This window comes from Podarcis bocagei (assembly GCF_964188305.1).
Source record: "Podarcis bocagei genome assembly, chromosome: 11".
NCBI classification, from domain to species: domain Eukaryota; kingdom Metazoa; phylum Chordata; class Lepidosauria; order Squamata; family Lacertidae; genus Podarcis; species Podarcis bocagei.
The window spans coordinates 64,694,856-64,716,764 of record NC_138136.1 but is presented as its reverse complement, the minus strand read 5'-3'; the positions used below and the strand labels follow the sequence as shown (position 1 = coordinate 64,716,764).

General features: G+C 48.4%; 1 protein-coding gene across 3 annotated transcripts; it reads left to right on the top strand.

The window, feature by feature from the left end:
- Positions 1 to 10,229: 10,229 nt before the first annotated feature.
- LOC308597357 (uncharacterized protein) lies at positions 10,230 to 20,135 on the top strand. Of its 3 annotated transcripts, none has more exons than XM_081213276.1 (7): positions 10,230 to 10,611; positions 12,676 to 12,842; positions 13,783 to 13,854; positions 13,961 to 14,023; positions 16,224 to 16,306; positions 17,024 to 17,100; positions 19,893 to 20,135. In XM_081213276.1, exons 2-6 carry the CDS (start codon positions 12,693 to 12,695, stop codon positions 17,094 to 17,096), a joined length of 441 nt encoding a protein of 146 aa, XP_081069402.1. In that variant the 5' UTR covers positions 10,230 to 10,611; positions 12,676 to 12,692; the 3' UTR covers positions 17,097 to 17,100; positions 19,893 to 20,135. The 3 variants fall into 3 exon arrangements, with proteins under 3 accessions (XP_081069402.1, XP_081069401.1, XP_081069403.1); XM_081213275.1 differs by having other exon boundaries at positions 10,231 to 10,611; positions 13,777 to 13,854; XM_081213277.1 differs by lacking the exon at positions 13,783 to 13,854 and having other exon boundaries at positions 10,233 to 10,611.
- The last annotated feature ends 1,774 nt before the right edge of the window (positions 20,136 to 21,909 follow it).

Genomic DNA, 21,909 nt, shown 5'->3' with positions numbered 1-21,909 from the left:
ATCGGTGCATTTAATTGTAGTAACTTTTCTTATGATATTTTTGGAATCTCCTTCCCTTCTAGATACGATGTCTTCTCCTGATCATTCTCTTTTCCCGCCTTGTATAATTTACTAAAATATTCTAGAAAACAGTTCACCATTTCATCTTGTTTGCCCAGAACTTGATCATCTTGGACAAGTTTGTCGATTTGTTTTTCTTTTTGTTTCTTTTTTAACGCTTTTAAATTATGAAATTGAGAAGGAAATCAAATGGATGAAACAAACAAACAAAAAATTGAATTAGGGAACAGACCAGGAAAATTACTTGCTTGGCAGTTAGAAAAGAAGCAAGTTTGCTTTCTGTTGCTGCAGAGAGTAGAACCCAACTCCCCAATGGATTCAAATGACGTGAAAGGAGATTCCGACAAAACATCAGGCAGAACTGAGAAAGATGGCGCCTGCCACCCAAGGAGGACTTTGGGATGGATTCGGCATAAATAAGAGCGTGTGAGGGTTTATTGCAAACAAAAGACTTACCAGCTTTAAAAAAAGGGAGAGCCATACAAAGTTTACACAGAAGCATAATATTGCTTACTTTAACTCGCCTGTGGAAACAACTCAGAGGCTATTAAGAAGAAAAAGGATAACAACAAGAACGTTGAAAGATGGGACTGGTGGACACTAAAAGCAGCAGAAATATGAGATGATCGGACCCTACTGAACTCGAAGCATGGGAAGCCCCAACAAAAATTTATAATTTGGCAAAATATTTGGACTTTATGATATGTATTGGTATAATTTGGAATAATTAATGTGATATGATTGGATTGTTAAAATGGAAAACTTAATAAAAATTATTATAAACAAAACAAAACAGGCAGAACTTCCTGAGAGTAAGAACCATTCAACAGTGGCACGGACTCCCATGGAAGGTGGTGGACTCTCTTCCCCTGGAGGTTTTGCAACTGAGGTTGGATGCACACCTGTCAGGAATTCTTCAGGCCATTGGTCTGTCTAGCTGGAGATGCCATCAAAGATGGAACCTGGGATCTCCAGCGTGCAAGGCAGGTGCTCCAAGCTCCAGCCTGCTTCCCCAGTGCCAAGGGCTGAAGGCGACCACATTGCAGGTTCACGATGGACAGAGCAGGAGAGTTTTGCCACCCGTCCCTCCTCCTGCTGCTCAGCTTCTGCAGCTGCTGCCCAGCATTTTGGGACTCCACCAGGAGATGATCCATCTGCTTGTCAGAGGGGATATTGGATCCCTGTGGGAAGAAATAAACAGCAAATGTTTGTCTGCACAAAGCCATTAAATCTGCAGCCATGTTTATCCAATAAGGTAGAAACGAAGGAAGCGCCAAACTCCAAAAGGGATTTGGAAGGATCCCAAGCCTTGCCGGCTTTGCGCTAGAAATCCACCCAGAGCCTTGGATGGTCTGCTAGCTGCCTAGTAGTCCTTTTTGCAGGTGGAAACCCAGAGTGAAGGAATGTGAGAAGGAGGCTGGATCACAGCCAGCAGTTTTAATCTGTTCTTAGTCTATTGCCATTTTAACTTTTCAAAAGCCGTAAAGTATTGTTTTTAATTTTGCTGGGCAATAGCTTCACTGTTCTATTTTGTTTATTATTATTATTATTATTATTATTATTATTATTATTATTATTATTATTATTATAGCATTGCTTGATGCAATGTCATCTCCCTGCAAAGAAATCAGAATGGATGCCATCAAATAGCCAGAAATTCCTCCTTGCTTTACAGTGGAAGGCAAGCAAGCACGCATCCTGACTCCTGAGTCCTTCGAGGACTTCTTCCTGTCTTTTGGGGGCACCCTGCCATGAATCCAGCGGACTTTCTATGACCTCCCTTGCTGGGAAAGCGGGAAGAACGTTCTCCTGTGTGTGAGCAGGAGATGTCACCCACTCTCCCAGATAAGCCTTTCCCTATCCTATCTCTTGCTCATGGGTGCCTCTGGCAAGTTCTGCTATCAGTTTCTGTTCTGGTTTCAGGACTTGTTTTCAAAAACATTTTCCTGAAAGGAGAAGGCCAGAACTTGTGACCCAGGCTGAGGCCACCAAGGGAGATTTCCAGCGCAGAAGGGACTCCCTGGCTGGTTCCCAGAAGCAGCTGGTTGTAGGAAATGTTTGCACTGGTGGCGAAAACATCACAAGTGGCCACTGCAGGCTGGAGAAATAGAAACTTGTCACTTTGCAGGTAGAGAACCAGCTCTTTGCTGAAGTGCCAAGTTGATCTGGCTTTGGAAACAGAGAACTGGGGCGCAGAACTCAGTTGGTGACTGGCTTGGCTTGGCTAAAAAAATTATTTTGGGAAAGGGAAAGCCAAATGATCAAGGGGACGGAGTGGAACATTGCTATGTACTGAGTTGAATGCTCCAAAATGCAGCAGTCTGATTGGTCCTAGAACAATAGGATTCAGAATGCAGCAGTCTGATTGGTCCCAGAACAATAGGATTCAGAATGCAGCAGTCTGATTGGTCCTAGAACAATAGGATCCAGAATGCAGCAGTCTGGTTCTAGAACAAAAGGATCCAGAATGCAGCAGTCTGATTCGTCCACAGGAGCCACCCAATCCAGCTCCAGGTGGAAGTGAATCCACAACCTGATTGGCCTACAGGAGAATCTCGGAATTAGCCAATCACGTGGGGCCCATTGTGTAAATAATGTACATAAGGAAAACATTCTGGGGGAACTTCCATTCCTCCTCACCACTATGAGCTGAATAAAGAGCATGAAATCCACTCTCGACTCCAAGTATATTTCAAACATTTTTAGTTTAGAGAAAAGGCAAGGAAGAGGCGGCATGATAGAAGTTTATGGAATTATGCATGGCAGGGAGAAAGTGAGGAGAGAAAAGTTTCTCTCTCTCATAGCGCTAGAACTCATGGACAGCCATTGCAGCTGAATGTTGGTAGATCCAGGCCAGATAAAAGGAAGTCCTTCTTCATGCAGTGCAGAGTTCAGCTGCGGAACTCCCTGCCACAGGAGACAGGCATGGCTGCCAACCTAGATGGCTTTAAAAGAGGATTAGACAAATTCATGGAGGAGAGTTCACATGTGCATGGCTGGGGGTGCAGTGGGCTCTCAAAACTTGTAAAACCACCCCAGCTGTTTCTACGCCAGTTTCCTTTCCTACTGCTGCCTGGGACATTTGCTCTTCTGCAACCATCCAGCAGCAGGATTAAAACAGAATTTAATATATTATTTCTGCAAATCTCACAATGCTGGTTCCCCTGGGCAAAATCTTGCAAAGTGTTAGCTCTAATTTGACTCTAAGTTGGCAAAGGCCCTTTAATTGTTTCCTGTTCCTTCCTGGACACCAGCCGTTTAATTACTGGTTTCATTTCTTAGGTATCATAGCAATCTGACCACCCGATCATTCCTTCTTTACTGATCTCTCTTTTCATTTGCTTAATTGTGCTTTAGCAAATAATGAAACTCACAAGACTTGTTTCAATCGAGAGAAAAGACTTTTCTGATGTTTCATTCCGCTTCCTTTCTTGAGACCTTGCGATAAATCCCCTTCTTGTCGGAAGGAGCAGCCCGCCCTCTGGTGGACGAATCTGCATATAGCGGGATTAACATTTCATGCGTCTGAAGAAGGGACCCGTGCAGAAATTCTGTCCTTAAGGTTCAACAGCAACCCATCAAAAAAAGCAGGTAGCTCTGTCAATTCACTGGAGAAAAACTCCACCATCACTGCATCAGGGCATCACAAGATATGGAGAGTTCCCTTGAATTTTTCATCTTGAAAGTAACTTTTCTTTCTCTCTGAAATCACCGCCTTGCCATTCCTGCAAGATGCTTTTCTGCAGACACTGAGAGACAGGCTTATCCCTCTGGGTCCCTCACCCCCAAACCTATTCTTTTTAATTTTTACAACGAAGTATTATTATTGAATTTTATGTATATAACCCAAATAGCAAAACAGAGCTTCATGAGGCAATGGCTTAAAAACTAAACTGCAACCAAACCCAAGGCGGGTATTCAAAAGAAGAAATGATAAAGCTGGTTTATCTGGATATTTTCACTAAGATTCAGACAGTTCTGGGCACCACAGTTCAAGAAGGACACTGACAAACTGGAACGTGTCCAGAGGAGGGCAACCAAAATGGTCAAAGGCCTGGAAACGATGCCTTATGAGGAACGGCTAAGGGAGCTGGGCATGTTTAGCCTGGAGAAGAGGAGTTTAAGGGGTGATATGATAGCCATGTTCAAATATATAAAAGGATGTCACATAGAGGAGGGAGAAAGGTTGTTTTCTGCTGCTCCAGAGAAGCGGACACGGAGCAATGGATCCAAACTACAAGAAAGAAGATTCCACCTAAACATTAGGAAGAACTTCCTGACAGTAAGAGCTGTTTGACAGTGGAATTTGCTGCCAAGGAGTGTGGTGGAGTCTCCTACTTTGGAGGTCTTTAAGCAGAGGCTTGACAACCATATGTCAGGAGTGCTCTGATGGTGTTTCCTGCTTGGCAGGGGGTTGGACTCGATGGCCCTTGTGGTCTCTTCCAACTCTATGATTCTAGGATTCTATGATTCTAGGATTCTAGGTAAGGGGAGGGGACCATGGTAAGAAATGAGAAAGCAAGAAGGAGGTGAGGGGCGCCTGACTTTCAAGATATACACAAACATAAACCTGAAACCATCAGAGACACAAGGGGTACCAGGAATAAAAGGCTCTATACTACACCATGAAATATTTTCAGCCAACTAGATGTTAGTTACCCCAAGTTCATTGAGAGAGAAATCATGGAAGAGACAAATGTCAAATTTCCTCCTTCCTTTAATGCATTCAATAAAATCCCACCAAACTGAGACGAAAGGAAGTGTCCACAAGATAGATCTGATTTGACACAAACCTCCTTCCCGAGCCCCTAACTGCCTGCAAGGACATGGGAGGACAAGGAAGAGAATTACATGTTGAAAGGGGTGGAGGGTTTTTTGGGGTGGTGGTGGTGAGGGGATATCTCTGAGCAACAGCTGCCTCTAGAAGCAAAATCCAGTGTGGTGCAGTGGTTAGAGGCCTGGACTGTAACCTGGTAGAGGTAAAGGTAAAGGGACTCCTGACCATTAGGTCCAGTTGTGGCCGACTCTGGGGTTGCGGCGCTCATCTCACTTTACTGGCCGAGGGAGCCGGTGTCCAGCTTCTGGGTTGTGGCCAGCAGGACTAAGCCGCTTCTGGCAAACCAGAGCAGCACACAGAAATGCCCTTTACCTTCCTGCCGGAGCGGTACCTATTTATCTACTTGCACTTTGATGTGCTTTCGAATTGCTAGGTGGGCAGGAGCAGGGACTGAACAATGGGAGCTCACCCCGTCGCGGGGATTCGAACCGCCAACCTTCTGATCAGCAAGCCCTAGGCTCTGTGGTTTAACCCACAGCGCCACCCACGTCCCTGTCATAGATATTACTCCACATTTATTATGCTGTTTTTGTGATATACAAATGGCATGAGAAAACTTGGAATACTTATTTGTACAACATTATCCTTGGACACGGGTGGCGCTGTGGGTTAAACCACAGAGCCTAGGACTTGCTGATCAGAAGATTGGTGGTTAAAATCCCTGTGACCGGGTGAGCTCCCGTTGCTTGGTCGAAAGCAGTTCTAAAGCATGTCAAATTGCAAGTAGATAAATAGGTACCACTCCGGCGGGAAGGTAAACAGCGTGTCTGTGCGCTGCTCTGGTTCGCCAGAAGCGGCTTAGTCATGCTGGCCACATGACCCGGAAGCTCCCTCGGCCAATAAAGCAAGATGAGCGCCACAACCCCAGAGTCGGCCGTGACTGGACCTAATGGTCAGGGGTCCCTTTACCTTTTTATCCTTGTTTATAAAACCCAAAAAAAAGTTATTCATAAATAAAATAACTCAAATTGTGGGCTCCTCCTGCCCAGGCAACTGAGGATCCAAGTGCTGGATTCTTTCAGGAGGGGCACAGTGCCCACTCTGGGCAGATCTATGGGGCGAAGGGCACTGTGTTTGCTCAGGTGTATGCATGTGGGGGGTCTGAGGCCCACTTCCAGCCACCTCTTGTGGATGCCACCCTAATGCTACCGCATCTAATCCTCCTGACAGTAATATTTGCCAAGAATGTGCCTCTGCCAACCCTGCTCAGTTCAGAAGGGGATTCCCCCCTCCAAAACACACAACAAAGCAGCTGAAACAATGCCTGTTGATTTGCAAAGGTGTGTGGGGAGCCTTGGACGACTGCTTATTTTTACGGGGGCCATGTTTTGAATCAAGGAAGTGGGGCGTAGAGAAACACCCGGCGTTGTCTTGCAACACTGAAGATACTGGGAACAAACCCTTGAACGCTTTCGCGCGAGCACACAAAGAACCCCTTCAGTCTCTTTGCCCGAGGGGGATAAGGAACAAACTCCATTCAAAGCAGGGATGCGGAGCAGAAAATTTCCCAACACTTATTTTTTCTGCAGAAAATCTTTTGTTTCATAAATTCATTGGGCTGCCAGTTGCAAATAGATGTTAGGCAAGCCTCATCGAATCGCAGAGTCCCCTTGCGGTCATCTCGTCCAACCCCCTGCAATGCAGGAATTGCAGCAAAGAATCCCTAACAGATGCCGTCCAACCCGGGCAGTTTCAAGGTTTTTAGCTTTGGTTACTAAATATAAGTAAAATGAGGTCTAGGGTACCAGAATCCCCCCCCAGTGCAAATTATCTACTGAAAATCACTCTAATTTGCATAGGAAATGAATTGATTCCCCCCACCGAAAACCCACTCCACTTGCTTAAAGTGAACAAATGGACACCATAATAAAAAAAGATTTTTACACAATGCAAATTATCCATTGAAAATCACCCTAATTTGCATTGGGATTATTTCCAGGAAAAAAATCAATTCATTTCCCCCTCCAGAACTCCTAATCCACTTGCTTAAAGTGAGCGAAAGGACACCACAATAATAATAATAATAAAGAGTACAATGGGGGGGGGGTCAGTTGTTATGATCCAGATCGGACCCTCAGCTGCCTGTTCCTAGTCTGGTGCAAGCATGCGGGGAAGTTTCAGGCTTACTCTTTTCTGAGAAAGAGTTCTGTGAAACCTGAAAACCTGCATGCAACTTTGCGTCTGGCCAATGCCAGACAGCTCCCCAAACAGCAACTCTTCCCCTTGAACTCTTCCTGGTATGTTCCTTTCCGATATTCACAGCAGCTGAGAATTAGCATTTCCCCATTTGAAGAACACAGAACCGAGGGATCAATCCTTCCTTCCTTCCTCGGAGCTCTCTTCTGCTTTTTTTCAGAGGGAAAGCAAGGTTGGTTTCATGTACAGTCACCCATCTTAGCTGATGCACCAGGTACTTTCTACGCTCTAACTTTCCCCTGACTTTCACTCCCCCATGAATCTGAATACTTTTCCCTAGGAGCGAAAAAAATAAAGAAGTCAGTCAATGGAGAGGCTGTAGCTTCACAGTCCGAGACTCAATCCCTGACAGGCAGCATCTTCAGGCAGGACTGGGAGCCGTGGGCCTGAAATCATCATCCTTTGAAGGACCAGGTGCACAGCAGGGGAGTCATTTTGGACTCACAGCTGTCCATGGAGGCGCAGGTCCATTCTGTGTCCAGGGCAGCTGTCTATCAGCTCCACTTGGTACACAGTATGAGACCCTCCCTGCCCGCAGACTGTCTCACCAGAGTGGTGCATGCTCTAGTTATCTCCCGCTTGGACTTCTGCAATGGGCTCTGTGTGGGGCTACCTTTGAAGGTGACCCAGAAACGGCAACTAATCCAGAATGCTCAGAGATACAGAGAGAGAAGCGCAGTTCATGCGCTGCTCACGTGTAGCGGAGAAAGTGTGGGTGCGGGGCCACGGGGCCTCTTCTTCCAGGCAGTGTGTAAAAGAAGCACAGCATTGAGCATTTACACAAACAGGACGCTTTGCATCTCATGGGGCCGTGGGATGGCAGATTCTGAAGGGAGCCTGAGGGGCATAAAATTAGAGAAATGCACACTTCCAACACTTCTGGACATTTAAGCGACATTTTCTCCCAGACACTGTTTCTGGCAGCCAAATCCCAGCAATGTCTGTAAAATTCCAGACCTATGGCGACCCTAAACTAGAAGCATTCAGTATGGTAGACCCAAATCTGTGGAACTCCCTTCCAGTTGAGGTCAGACAGCACACACCCTCTTCACTGAATGCCTGGCACTTGCTCAATACTTTTTTGAGCCCAGCGGGGCACTTTATTTTTTTTAAAAAAGATATTTATTAAAATTTTCAAGATATTACAAAATGAAAAAAGAAAAAATAAAAAAAATAAAAAAAAACAGTTAAAAACAACTCAATCTTTCCATTACTTATTTTTCATTAGCTTGTTTCCCGGACCTCCTCGCGCCTCCCTTTTTTGTATTCCAGTTCAATTTGTTAGTTCAGCAAATCCTTCCCCTCTTTATTTATCCTAATCTTTAATCTTAAAATATTGTGACATTAAATTTTTACCTATTAATAATCCATTTTTCATATTCCCTTATAGTATTACAGCTAAAAACCACTTAATTTCTATCCAACATCATTCTAACATTCATTAATTTTACAATATTTCTGTAAATAGTCTTTAAACTTTTTCCAATCTTCTGCCTTCCAGCGGGGCACTTTAACTGAAGCCAGGTTTGACGGTTTTAACCAGTGTTTTTTTTTCTGGGGGTATGCAGAAGTACGAATACCCCTAAACATTTTTTGAATCTTTGTACTTTTGTCCATTTACTGGATTTATTTTTCCTGATTTGAACTGAAAAATGGTGATTTTCTTGAGTCAAAATGAGAGTATCCCAAAACATTTTTTTTTAAAAAAAGAAAAAAGCACTGGTTTTAACTAACATGCTTAAAAGCAAAGCAAAACAAAAAAAACCCCTCCATTTGTATCTAATTTATTTATTGAATTCCTATACTGCCCTTCATCTGAGGATCACAGGGCAGTTTACAATATGGGAGCACATGGACTCAGACTGAAGGTGTGAAATAAACCATATTTCTTAAAGCTACAACCGTCTCCACTGCATCTTCGGTTCTCCAAAGAAGCACAAACTCTGGGTAGGCCTGGAACCCCTGGGAAATTTGCTACCACTCGGCAGAGTGAGGACGGCTCCCAACATCTGAAACAATAAGATGCTTGGGGTGTTGTAAGAAAAAAACTGCTCCTTTTCCCTTATGGGGTACCCAAGAGCCCGTATAGAGTCCTTATGTAGGTTCCCTATCGGTAGGAGTAAATAACAGAGGCCAAGCAGAGAATATTGAGGAGCAAAGCAGCTAGTAAGCCTGATCTTTTTGCAACCCAAAATATCATCCATACATCACAGAAAGAGGTGGTCTCCAGCAGAAATTTGAGTGTGCTGCTTCTCTCCTGTCTGCCAGGATACCTGATAATGCCTTACTTGATTGCATGTTCTGGGTAGCCTGGCCATTCCTTGGAGATGGTAAATACTTAGTTCCAGAATCTCTTACGCATATTGAGAGTGTGCTCAGCTGAACAGATACTTGCCAGGCTGTATTTACAGGGAGATGTAAGCAGCCCCTACAGTCCAAAGACCATTGGAAAGCTTCCCCCATTTCCTTCCTCCTTGCAGAGAAATAGTTGAGGTCCATTTGGGAGAGTCAAAATGGCTTCAGGATTGTTCTCCTGTACTATTTCAGACATAGGGACGCGGGTGGTGCTGTGGGTTAAACCACAGAGCCTAGGACTTGCTGATCAGAAGGTCGGCGGTTTGAATCCTGGCGACAGGGTAAGCTCCCGTTGCTCGGTCCCAGCTCCTGCCAACCTAGCAGCTCGAAAGCACATCAAAGTGCAAATAGATAAATAGGTACCGCTCCGGCAGGAAGGTAAACGGCGTTTCCGTGCGCTGCTCTGGTTCGCCAGAAGCGGCTTAGTTCTGCTGGCCACATGACCCGGAAGCTGTATGCCGGCTCCCTCGGCCAGTAAAGCGAGATGAGTGCCACAACCCCAGAGTCAGCCATGACTGGGCCTAATGGTCAGGGGTCCCTTTACCTTTTTATCTTTACTATTTCAGACACGTGGTTTATATACTTATGTGTGTGTTTGCCTTGTACATTTACGAACATTTATTTTATATATATAAGACCTTAGAATTCCTATAACAGGGGGAAACAGAGAGCGCTCATATGATACTGAGAGAGAGCAGAACATCTGGTGAACAGCTTCCCAGTGAGAGAGGCCATGCCAGCTGCCTCAGCCTGGCGTTGACCTTCTTTCCGCTGTCTCTTTGGGGTCACAGAACCACGGAATCCCAGCAGAGGATGGAGCAACTGACTCTGGTGGAGGCCATCTTGGGTTACCCTCTTCCCATCGGATTTGAAGGTGCCGCAATTTGCCCCCACTCAGCCACTGCCAGAGGCTGTTGTGTGACCTCTTGCCTCTCAGAGAGGTGGTCTTCTTGGCGGTTCCCCCTGAGCCAGCTCCCTGCTGGCCACAGGTGTCCTCCGTTGAACTGGGAGGCAGCAGAAGCTCTGGCACAGCTGGGCACCAGAGTCTGGCTGGTCGGACTGAGCGACTCGGAAGGTGGACTCTGTTGACACTTGAGGAGGGCCTCGTTTCCCTTCCCTGTTCCTGGAGCACTTCTTAACGGAGACCTGTTTCACACCAGGAGGTGGGTCTGCTGGCTGCATCTGTTAAGATAGGGATGGGGAACCTTGTTAAGAGAGAAATCTGAGGGCTCCCTTGGACAAAAAACAAGGGCACTGTCAGCTAGCCAGCTGCATGCGTTGCTGCACTTAGCAGAAAAACACTCCCGGCAGCCAGCCATAAATTCCTTTCTTTATTTTCTTCTGACAAGATTACATGCAGAATAAACAAAGTGACCCGTCTCTCATGACGCGTTGCTCTAACTACCGTATTTTTTGCACCATAACACTCACTTTTTTCCTCCTAGAAAGTAAGGGGAAATGTCTGTGCGTGTTATGGAGGAAATGCCTACGAGTGGCATGCCTACAGATTTTCCTCCTCTAAAAACTACATGCGTGTTATGGTCAGGTGCGTGTTATAGAGCGAAAAATACGGTACTTTCTCTTTTCCCTCTCCCTCGAGACCAACACAGCCAACAGCTCAGCCCCTTCCATTTTCCCCTGTGACGTGGATCCCCCTCTCTCTGAAGCACCCCTTCCTCCCCAGACTCACTATCCTCTTCTCTGTCTTCTGAGGAGGACTCCGTACTGATCAGTGGGGATCGTTCCCTGTATCCTCTAATTCTTTCCTCCCTCGCTGCCTGCAGTTCCCTGACAGGCACCAGCCAGGAATCCCAGAGCAAAACAGCAGCCAGTAGGCTTGGTCTTTATTGAAGACGGTCGCAACAGGACTCCCACCTGCCACCAGGTGGAACAAGATGGAAGCCCCAGACAAAAGAGAACCCAAACTTTTATTAGCTGCTAATTCCCATGTTACACCCCCCCCCCAACTACATCACTCATACAAAAAGTCACAAAAGTGATTGTGCTGATTTTGGTAGTGGGCTGCATGTGCATGATATCTGCTGGAGGGGCAACCGCCCCCCCACCTATACATAAATTCCTGCAACAACCTGTGGCCTTCCAGATGTGGCTGGATCACAACTGGTGGACACCCAGCGAAGCTGAGCATTGGGAGACTCAGCACAGCATTGTCCTATGGAACTCCCTCCCACTGGAGGCAGGGATGGCCACCAACTAGGATGGCTTGAAAAGAGGATTGGACAAATTCGTGGAGGAGGGGAGAACTCTCCATGGCTGGAGGCAGTGATGCTTCTGAATACTAGCTGCTGAAAACTGCAGGGACGGAGAGGGCTACTCTTGTGGTCAGATCCTGTTTGCTGGCTTCCCATAATGGGCGCCTGACTGGCCACTGTGAGAACAGGATGCTGGACTAGATGGGCCATTGGCCTGATCCTGCAGGCTATTCTTAGGTTCTGAATCCCTCACAGATGGCCATCCAACCTCTGCTTAAAAACCTCCAGGAAGGGAGAGTCCACCACCTTCTGAGGGAGTCTGTTCCATTGCTGAACAGCTCTTACAATTGGTTGTGTCCTTCCCTTCCCTGCCCATCACCATAAGGTTCCAGAGCAGTCAACAGCAATGTGGACATATATTAAGATCACCCGATGGGGAGAAGGATGTTCTTCCAGGAGCTCGTCCTACTCTCAAGTAGGACCCTGGCAGAGACACATGCCCGACTGGCATGTTCCCTCACTCCTGGTCGATCGTTCAGGAGCTTCAAAAGCTTTCTTCTCCCGAACATCACAGCAACCGCTGCCAACAGACACTGGTACACTTAGGGATCCACAGAGTCTTCGCATCTTGCGTAACAGACCTCAGCAACTCAGCATTTTGGCTAATCTACTTTATTTACATATAAACACACATGGAGCACTGCAACATGGCTCCCTCTCTCTCTAGCATCAGACAGCAAAGAGCAAAGGACAATAGTCCCACTTCACGGAACACAGGAACACAAGCATCCTGTCTCCATCACTTCCCACTTTGTGGAGTCAAAACATACACCGTCATGTGAAAGACAACAATCCCATGACTGCCACCATGGAGCAGGAATTCTAACAGATAGGGGCAGCTGAACCCTAAAGAGATGGTGCAATCTTCCACTTCATGGGAAAGGGAGGGCAGGGCAAGGCGGGGGATAGTCCCACTTCTTGGGTGCAGCTGACCCAAGTATTTGGTGTCCTCAGGGGCTTCTGCTGTGGCCATGGAGTCTCTGTTGACTGAGATGTACAGCCTCAATTCCCCCAAAGCCCCCACTGCCCAGTCCATGTCAGACAGGAGAGAGATGATGTCTGGGCTACGTTGGGACAGAAGAGACAACTGCAAAGCCAAGAGGGGAGACCATGGTTACCAGGTCAGTAGACCTACGCTGGTTGCAAGTTAGTATAGGTAAAAGGTAAGGTAAGGTGAAGGACCCCTGGACAGTTAAGTCCAGTCAAAGGCGACTATGGGGTTGCAGAGCACATCTCGCTTTCAGGCTGAGAGAGCTGGCATTTGCCCACAGACAGCTTTCCGGGTCATGTGGCCAACAGGACTAAACCGCTTCTGGTGCAACAGGACACCGTAACGGAAACCAGAGCGCACGGAAAAGCTGTTTACCTTCCTGCCACAGTGCTACCTATTTATCTACTTGCACTGGCATGCTTTTGAACTGGCAGTGTGATCCTGGTGGGCTGCCACCGCGGCTGCCCCCCCACCTGCTGGGTGCCACGCCCCTGCAGGTGACGCACCACGCCCCCCAGGACATGCGCCAGCCACGTCCCCCAGTGCCAGAGCATGAAGCTCCGCCTCTGCGTCCCTATAGTGTTAGTATATACAGTGGTACCTCTGGTTATGTACTTAATCCGTTCCGGAGGTCCGTTCTTAACCTGAAACTGTTCTTAAACTGAAGCACCACTTTAGCTAATGGGGCCTCCCACTGCCGCTGCGCGATTTCTGTTCTCACCTTGAAGCAAAGTTCTTAACCCGAGGTACTATTTCTCGGTTAGTGGAGTCTGTAACCTGAAGCGTATGTAACCTGAAGTGTCTCTAACCCGAGTTACCACTGTAAAGCCCTGAGCAACTTGGGACTAGTTTGCCTACGAAATCGCCTTATCCCAAGCATGCCCACTCGACTGCTGCAATTGGCAGAATTGGCACTACTGCAGATGCCGCTCAATAGCCATTTTAGTGTGGCATCTCCCACACTTTTGAACTCCCTGTTGATACCAGGCAGGCGACTTCGCTGCTCCCTAAAAACAGATGGCGCAGTCCGGATGAACCTCTGTTCTCTCCGTATCTGCCCCCAGAAAAAGCAGCAGCAGCAGCAGCTGGAAACCGAAGCGAGTGAGGATCCGTTGGTGCAAGGAGCAGAATATGTGGAGCAGGTAGGGCCAAGGACAGGAAAGCCTTGCGGACTTTGTGCCCTCCAACCACACAAACACACACGCGGCCTTACAAGGGTCCTGACCTTCTCCATCGTTTCCTCCGCAGAGCAGCCAGGAGGTGAAGAGGCCTCTGCAGCAGGACGCGAAAGGAGAGAAGTGCCGCCTTCAGGCAAGTGGGCAATTCTGAAGGATGTCTGGAGGTGGTGGTGGTGGAGGGAACAGCTGAACCACAAGAACACAAGGAGAGCCTTCTGGATCAGGCCGGGGGCCCATCACACAGGGACCAACCACAAGCCTCAATGGGAAACCAGCAAGCACTCAAACCTTCTCCTGGCTTGCGGTTTCTAGCAGCTGGTATTGAAGGTACAGACAATGGATGCCTCCACAGTCAGAGGCAGAAATGCTTCTGAGCATCATCATCATCATAATTTTTATTTATACCCTGCCTTCCCCAGCCAGAGCTGGGTTCAGGGTGGCTAACACCAATAAAAAAATCACAGTAAAAACATAATAGGGGGGAAATAGAGGGGGGGAAACCCCAATTTAAAATACAGGTTAAAATGCAATTTAAAATGCAGCCTCATTTTAAAGTAGCTGATAAACCATAAGGGAAGGGAAACACAAGGGTCAGACTGACTGTGGAAAGATGTCAAGTCCCGCAGGGCCCTAGTTTCTTGGGACAGAGCATTCCACCAAGTCGGGGCCAGTACTGAAAAGGCCCTGGCCCTAGTTGAGACCAATCTAACCTCCTTGAGGCTCGGGACCTCCACAGTGTTGTTATTTGTGGACCTTAAGGTCCTCCGCGGGGCATACCAGGAGAGGCGGTCCCATAGGTACGAGGGTCCTAGGCTGCATTGGGCTTTAAAGGTCAAAACCAGCACCTTAAACCTGACCCTGTACTCCACCGGGAGCCAGTGCAGTTGGTAAAGCATTGGATGAATGTGATCCTGCAGCAAGGACCCTGTAAGGCATAGCATAGCTTGGCATAGCATGGGGGTAGGGGGGTAGACTCAGGCACATTTTTTTGAGGGACATAGAATCATAGAATCATAGAGTTGGAAGAGACCCCAAGGGCCATCGAGTCCAACCCCCTGCCAAGCAGGAAACACCATCAGAGCACTCCTGACATATGGATGTCAAGCCTCTGCTTAAAGACCTCCAAAGTAGGAGACTCCACCACACTCCTTGGCAGCAAATTCCACTGTCAAACAGCTCTTACTGTCAGGAAGTTCTTCCTAAGGTTTAGGTGGAATCTTCTTTCTTGTAGTTTGGATCCATTGCTCCGTGTCCGCTTCTCTGGAGCAGCAGAAAACAACCTTTCTCCCTCCTCTATGTGACATCCTTTTATATATTTGAACATGGCTATCATATCACCCCTTAACCTCCTCTTCTCCAGGCTAAACATGCCCAGCTCCCTTAGCCGTTCCTCATAAGGCATCGTTTCCAGGCCTTTGACCATTTTGGTTGCCCTCCTCTGGACACGTTCCAGTTTGTCAGTGTCCCTCTTGAACTGTGGTGCCCAGAACTGGACACAGTACTCCAGGTGAGGTCTGACCAGAGCAGAATACAGTGGCACTGTTACTTCCCTTGATCTAGATGCTATACTCCTATTGATGAGACCCAGAATTGCATTGGCTTTTTTAGCTGCCGCGTCACACTGTTGGCTCATGTCAAGTTTGTGGTCAACCAAGACTCCTAGATCCTTTTCACATGTACTGCTCTCAAGCCAGGTGTCCCCCATCTTGTATTTGTGCCTCTCATTTTTTTTTTGAGGGACACAACCAGGTTCCGTCATGGCAGGCTGCCTCACTGAGGGAAGCTGCGCCCGGGCACAGCCTTCAGCGCTCCTTCTCCTTACGGCCACCCCTGGGCCAGCCAAAAGGGAGGGGGAGGCCAGCTGGCTGCAGCTCCACTTCTGCATCAGACCTGCCCCCAGGGGCAGAAGCAGTGGACAGGAGGACAGGCAGAGCAGTGGCTTCACTGCCTCTCTCCTCTGCTGGGCTCCAGTGTATGAGTGTGCCCCATGACATGCCCCCTCACCCCCCATGGGCATGCACAGAGCCCTGCAAGCTCACCCACCCTGCACGGCAATAGGAGATGTTCTGCCCCTGTTTCAGAATACCAGCTGGAACCCACAGGAGGGGAGAGTGTTGTTTTTATGCTCGGTCTCCCATAATGACAGCTGTTTAGCCACTGTGGGAATGGCATGCTGGTTTAGATGGGTTCTTGGCCTGATCCTGCAGGCTCTTCTCATGTTCATATTGCGGGATTGTTGGCAATGCAATGTAGCTATGTGGCTTGGCTGATGACGGTGCCTGAGATGCTGATGCTGAGGTGCTGAGGTGCAACGCTGACTCTCTTTCCTGCAGGGTGGAGACCTCATTCGGCAAGAGGAAGGGCTGGAGTCTAATGGCTGGAGGCTGGACTGGGAGTCAGAGTCGGTCCACGAAGAGTGAGTGCAGAAGCAATTCCAGGGTGCTGACCTTTAAAGCCCTAAACAGCCTCAGTCCAGTAGATCTGAAGAAGCGCCTCCACCTCCATCATTCTGCCCGGACACTGCGGTTCAGCACGAAGGGCCTCCTGGCGGTTCCCTCACTGCGCAAAGCCAAGTTACAGGGAACCAGGCAGAGGGCCTTCTCGGTGGCGGCGCCTGCCCTGTGGAACGCCCTCCCACCAGATGCCAAAGAGAAAAATAACTACCAGACTTTTAGAAGACATCTGAAGGCAGCCCTGTTTAGGGAAGCTTTTAATGTTTGATGCATTTGCTGTATTTTAATATTTTGTTGGAAGCTGCCCAGAGTGGCTGGGGAAGCCCAGCCAGATGGGCAGGGTATAAGTAATAAATTATTATTAGTATTAGTATTACTAGCCAGGGTGGCTGCGTTCTGCCTCCACAGTCAAGGCAGCAATGCTTCTGAAAACCGGTTCCTGGAAACCACAGGAGAAAAGAGCCCTTTTGTGCTTGAATCCTGCCTAAGAGTTTCCCACAGGCTTCTCCCACAGGCTCCCTGTGAGAACTAGATCAGCCACTGGTCTGACCTATCCTCTCTCTTGCTTCTCAGGAGCCTGGGAGCACATTCCTTTCCCTCCTGCAGGTCTTCTCCCTCCCTGAGGTGGGAGCCTCTCTGCTCAGCAGCCTGGATCTCCCCCCCCCCTTTCTCTCTTGCAGGATTTATTGGGGCTGCTTCTACTTCTTCCCTTGGCTCCGGATGTGCAGGAGAGACAAAAGGGTGCAGCCGTGACAAGGTATGTCGGCGCAGTAGAAATGGGATGTGTGGTCAGCCAAAGCAGGTGGTCAGCAACGGGTCAGTCGCCTTCCAGGGTTTTGGTCTATCTGGGAATGTCACTGGTGATCAAACCTGAGGCTTATGCATGCAAAATCGATGCTCTGGCTCTGGGGCTGAGGCTCTTCACTCCCCCACCCCCCAAAAAGAGGTCTTGGTGGCATGATAGAAACTGCACCCAAAGTCCGGCTGAGTGTGCTTCAGCAAGAGAAAGGCAGCATCACAACATTCGCTAGGAAATTGTATCTCTGGAAGTAGCAGAAAACCACCGTAAGAACAGAAATTTAAAACACATGTACAGTTCTGGTAATGCCATACAGTGGTACCTCGTGCAGATATTTGATTTTTAAAAAAGGATTAGTAGAACTACTGAAAGGGACGTGGGTGGCGCTGTGGGTAAAACCACTGAGCCTAGGACTTGCCGATCAGAAGGTCGGTGGTTCGAATCCTGTTGCTCAGTCCCTGCTCCTGCCAACCTAGCAGTTCGAAAGCACGTCAAAGTGCAAGTAGATAAATAGGTACCGCTCTGGTGGGAAGGTAAATGGCATTTCTGTGCGCTGCTCTGGTTCGTCAGAAGCGGCTTAGTCATGCTGGCCACATGACCTGGAAGCTGTACGCCGGCTCCCTTGGCCAGTAAAGTGAGATGAGCGCCACAACCCCAGAGTCGGCCACAACTGGACCTAACGGTCAGGGGTCCCTTTACCTTTACCTTTAGAACCACTTATGGTACCTTTCCCTTAAAACAGGGGTCAGCAAACTTTTTCAGCAGGGGGCCAGTCCACTGTCCCTCAGACCTTGTGGGGGGCAGACTATATATTTTTTTTGGGGGTGAACGAATTCCTATGCCCCACAAATAACCCAGAGATGCATTTTAAACAAAAACACACATTCAACTCATGTAAAAACACACTGATTCCCGGACGGTCCGTGGGCCGGATTGAGAAGGCGATTGGGCCAGATCCGGCCCCCGGGCCTTAGTTTGCCTACCCATGCATTAAAAGTTCAACTAAGGGCTTGTCTCCGCTTCCACTTTCCCTGCCACTTTCCCCTGGGAAGAGCCCTAAATTGCCTTCCTTGTGAAGATCCCCTTAAACAGTTAAAGAGGTTTTTAGCTTTAACTTAGAAGAAGGAAGATGAGCTCTGCTCTCCCCTTTAAAGGACTCTTGTTTGGAAGGGGAGCTCAAATTCCGCCAGGCGTGGTTTGACTCATGAGCAGGGAGTCAATTCCGGTGTCATCCATCATGTATAGTGTTGCTTTCGCAAGAGCACTGAGTTCGTGATCATGCATGAAGCTGTGTTACTCTGCAACCTGAGATACTTTTAACTGGATATGCCATGGGGGAGCCTTCACATGCCAACGCATGTTCCCTGCCACCGAACTCTGGGCCTCCTCCTCTGAGCTTGGCTTCCAAGAAGCTTTGTTTCAGAAACCCAAGAGGGAGCGAAACAAGCCGGCGCAAAGGCGAGGCAAGGGGTTACGATTTCACAGTGCGTGGGGGGCGAGATCAGCTGTGAAATTGAATCTCCTCCCAGTAGCAAATGTGCCTAGACAGATCCCTCAGCCCCAGAGCCATGGCTGCTCCCCTCTGCACCTGGAACGACCAGAGGGCACGAACTTTACGGAAAAAGGCCGTAGCTTAGAGGTAGAGCAACTGCTTTGCATGCAGAAGGTTCCAGGTTCAATCCTGCCATCTCCAAGCGGGGTCAGGTAAAACTCCCCACCCGCTGGAAGAGTCAGGATAAAATAAAGTATTTCTTTATGCCAGGGGTGGAGTGCTCATTGCCAGGCTGATGCCAGGTGGGTGCTCATACACTGGGCAGGGGGAGGGCACGAGGGGGTGAAGAGCGTCCTCTGCAGTCATCCGGCCTTTGCCACTGATGGCCAGAGGGGCATGATGGGGATTTCTGCAGGGGGGTAAGCCACATGCAGGGCATCATTAGACAGTGGAACTCCCTCCCACAAGAGGCAGGGATGGCCACAAAGCTGGATGGCTTTAAAAGAGGATGGGACAAATTCTTGGAGGAGGAAAAGGCGACTGATGGCTTCTAGGCAGGGTGGCCATACTCTTCCTCTACAGTCGGAGGCGGCAATGGTTCTGAATCCCAGTTGCTGGAAACTATGGGAGAAGAGGTTGCCCTTGAATCCTGCTTGGTCTCCCAGAAGAGGCATCTGGTCAGCCGCTGGGAGAACAGGATGCTGGATTCGTTCTTACAAAACCACCGAGCGCCTCTGCCAGCCAGTGTAGGCAATATGGAGCGAGATGGGGGAGATTCTGTATAAGGCAGCTTCCGATCCTCCTCCGTTTGTGAGTCTCCCCACAACCGCCATCCAGAGCCAGCCCCAAGGCTGACACCAGCAAGGCTGGGAAAAAAGGGGGCCGGGAATGGCTCTGGCTGGGGCTAGTAGTAGATAGGTAGCTGTGTTGGTCTGCCATAGTCAAAATAAAAAAAATCCTTCCAGTAGCACCTTAAAGACCAACTAAGTTAGTTCTTGGTATGAGCTTTCGTGTGCATGCCTGAAGAAGTGTGCATGCACACGAAAGCTCATACCAAGAACTAACTTAGTTGGTCTTTAAGGTGCTACTGGAAGGAATTTTTTTATTTTGACTATGGCTGGGGCTGTCAGCTGTCATCCAAAGCAGCTGGGGGGGCGCCTGGTCGGGGAAGCCTGCTCCAGGGTGTGGGACTCATGCTTGATGGGGCGAAAGATGGCTTTGCGCTCCTCTCATCTTTCTTGCCTTTTCCTCCCTCCAGTTGACCCCAGGCAGGGGGCGCTTCCTGTGATGTTTTCCCTGCTGCCAGGACCCCGGTCTCACCCCATCACTCCCTCCCCCCCCAAATATGCCCCCTATCTTTAGCCAGATCCCGAAGGATGCAACACAAGCCTCTATTTGCCCTGCCCTGCCCAGCGCTGGCCGCCCAGATATATCCCAGCTGCTGTTCTTTGGAAGGACTGAAATCTGCAACACCCTGGAAATTAAAAGCTTCTTCCTGAAACTTCCTGCTCCAGCTGCCAAATTTCTTTTTTGCCCAGGATGGACTGTTTGTGTCTTCTGCCACCAGAGGGTGCTGGTTCCCTGAGGGAAGAATTCCTTTGGAACAGAAACTCAGGCTCTGCTATTACAAGGCATTTCAGCACAAATATACCGTATTGGCCCGAATATAAGCTGCAGCTTTTTTTCCCTTCCAAATTCCAATCGTGAAAATTTAAAGTGTGGCTTATATTCGGGCCAATACGGTACATTGGGTGTGTGTGTGTGAGGGGAATTAAAAGCCCTGCATTTGCATGGAGGCACAATCTCAGTGCTCCCCACAAAATCCTTTCATAGATGTGTAGAGTAAGGGTCATCTAGTCCAACGTCCTGCGATGCAGCAATCTCGGCTAAAGCATCCCTGACAGATCATAGAATCATAGAGTTGGAAGAGACCACAAGGGCCATCGATTCCAACCCCCTGCCAAGCAGGAAACACCATAGAGCACTCCTGACATATGGTTGCCAAGCCTCTGCTTAAAGACCTCCAAAGTAGGAGACTCCACCACACTCCTTGGCAGCAAATTCCACTGTCAAACAGCTCTTACTGTCAGGAAGTTCTTCCTAATGTTTAGGTGGAATCTTCTTTCTTGTAGTTTGGATCCATTGCTCCGTGTCCGCTTCTCTGGAGCAGCAGAAAACAACCTTTCTCCATCCTCTATGTGACATCCTTTTATATATTTGAACATGGCTATCATATCACCCCTTAACCTCCTCTTCTCCAGGCTAAACATGCCCAGCTCCCTTAGCCGTTCCTCATAAGGCATCGTTTCCCGGCCTTTGACCATTTTGGTTGCCCTCCTCTGGACACGTTCCAGTTTGTCAGTGTCCTTCTTGAACTGTGATGGCCAACTGAACTCTGCTTAGAAAGCTGGCTTCAAGTTACAAGGGGGGAGATTCTGACTAAACATCAGGAAGAACTTTCTGACAGTAAGAGCTGTTCGACTGGGGGTGGTCTCCCTCAGGAAGCAGTGGACTCTTCTTCCTTGGAGGTTTTCAAGCAGAGGTTGGATGGCCATCAGTCAGGGATGCTTTAGCTGAGATTCCAGCATTGCAGGGGGGTGGATTACATGAACCTCAGGGTCCCTTCCAATAATAATAATAATAATAATAATAATAATAATAATAATAATAATAATAATATTTTATTATTATTTGTACCCCACATCTGGCTGGGTTTCCCTAGCCACTCTGGGCAACTACCAACAAAATATTAAGATACAGTGGTGCCTCGCAAGACGAAAATAATCCGTTCTGCGAGTCTCTTCGTCTAGCGGTTTTTTCGTCTTGCGAAGCAACCCTATTAGCGGATTAGCGCTATTAGTGGTTTAGCGGCTATTAAAGGCTTGGTGGCTAAAAGGCTATTAGCGGCTTAGAAAAAGGGGGGGAAGCGAAAAAAATCGCAAGACTCGCAAAGCAAGCCCATAGGGAAATTCATCTTGCGAAGCACATCGAAAAACGGAAAACCCTTTTGTCTAGCGGGTGGGAGGGCGTTCCACAGGGCGGGCGCCACCACCGAGAAGGCCCTCTGCCTGGTTCCCTGTAACTTGGCTTCTTGCAGGGAGGGAACTGCCAGAAGGCCCTCGGAGCTGGACCTCAGTGTCTGGGCAGAACGATGGGGGGTGGAGATGCTCCTTCAGGTATACTGGGCCGAGGCCGTCTACAATTCTATGATTCTAAATCTTTTGGGGAGAGGGGGATAGCTTAGGTAGGAAAACAGCGCAGCAAGAAAACAGGGA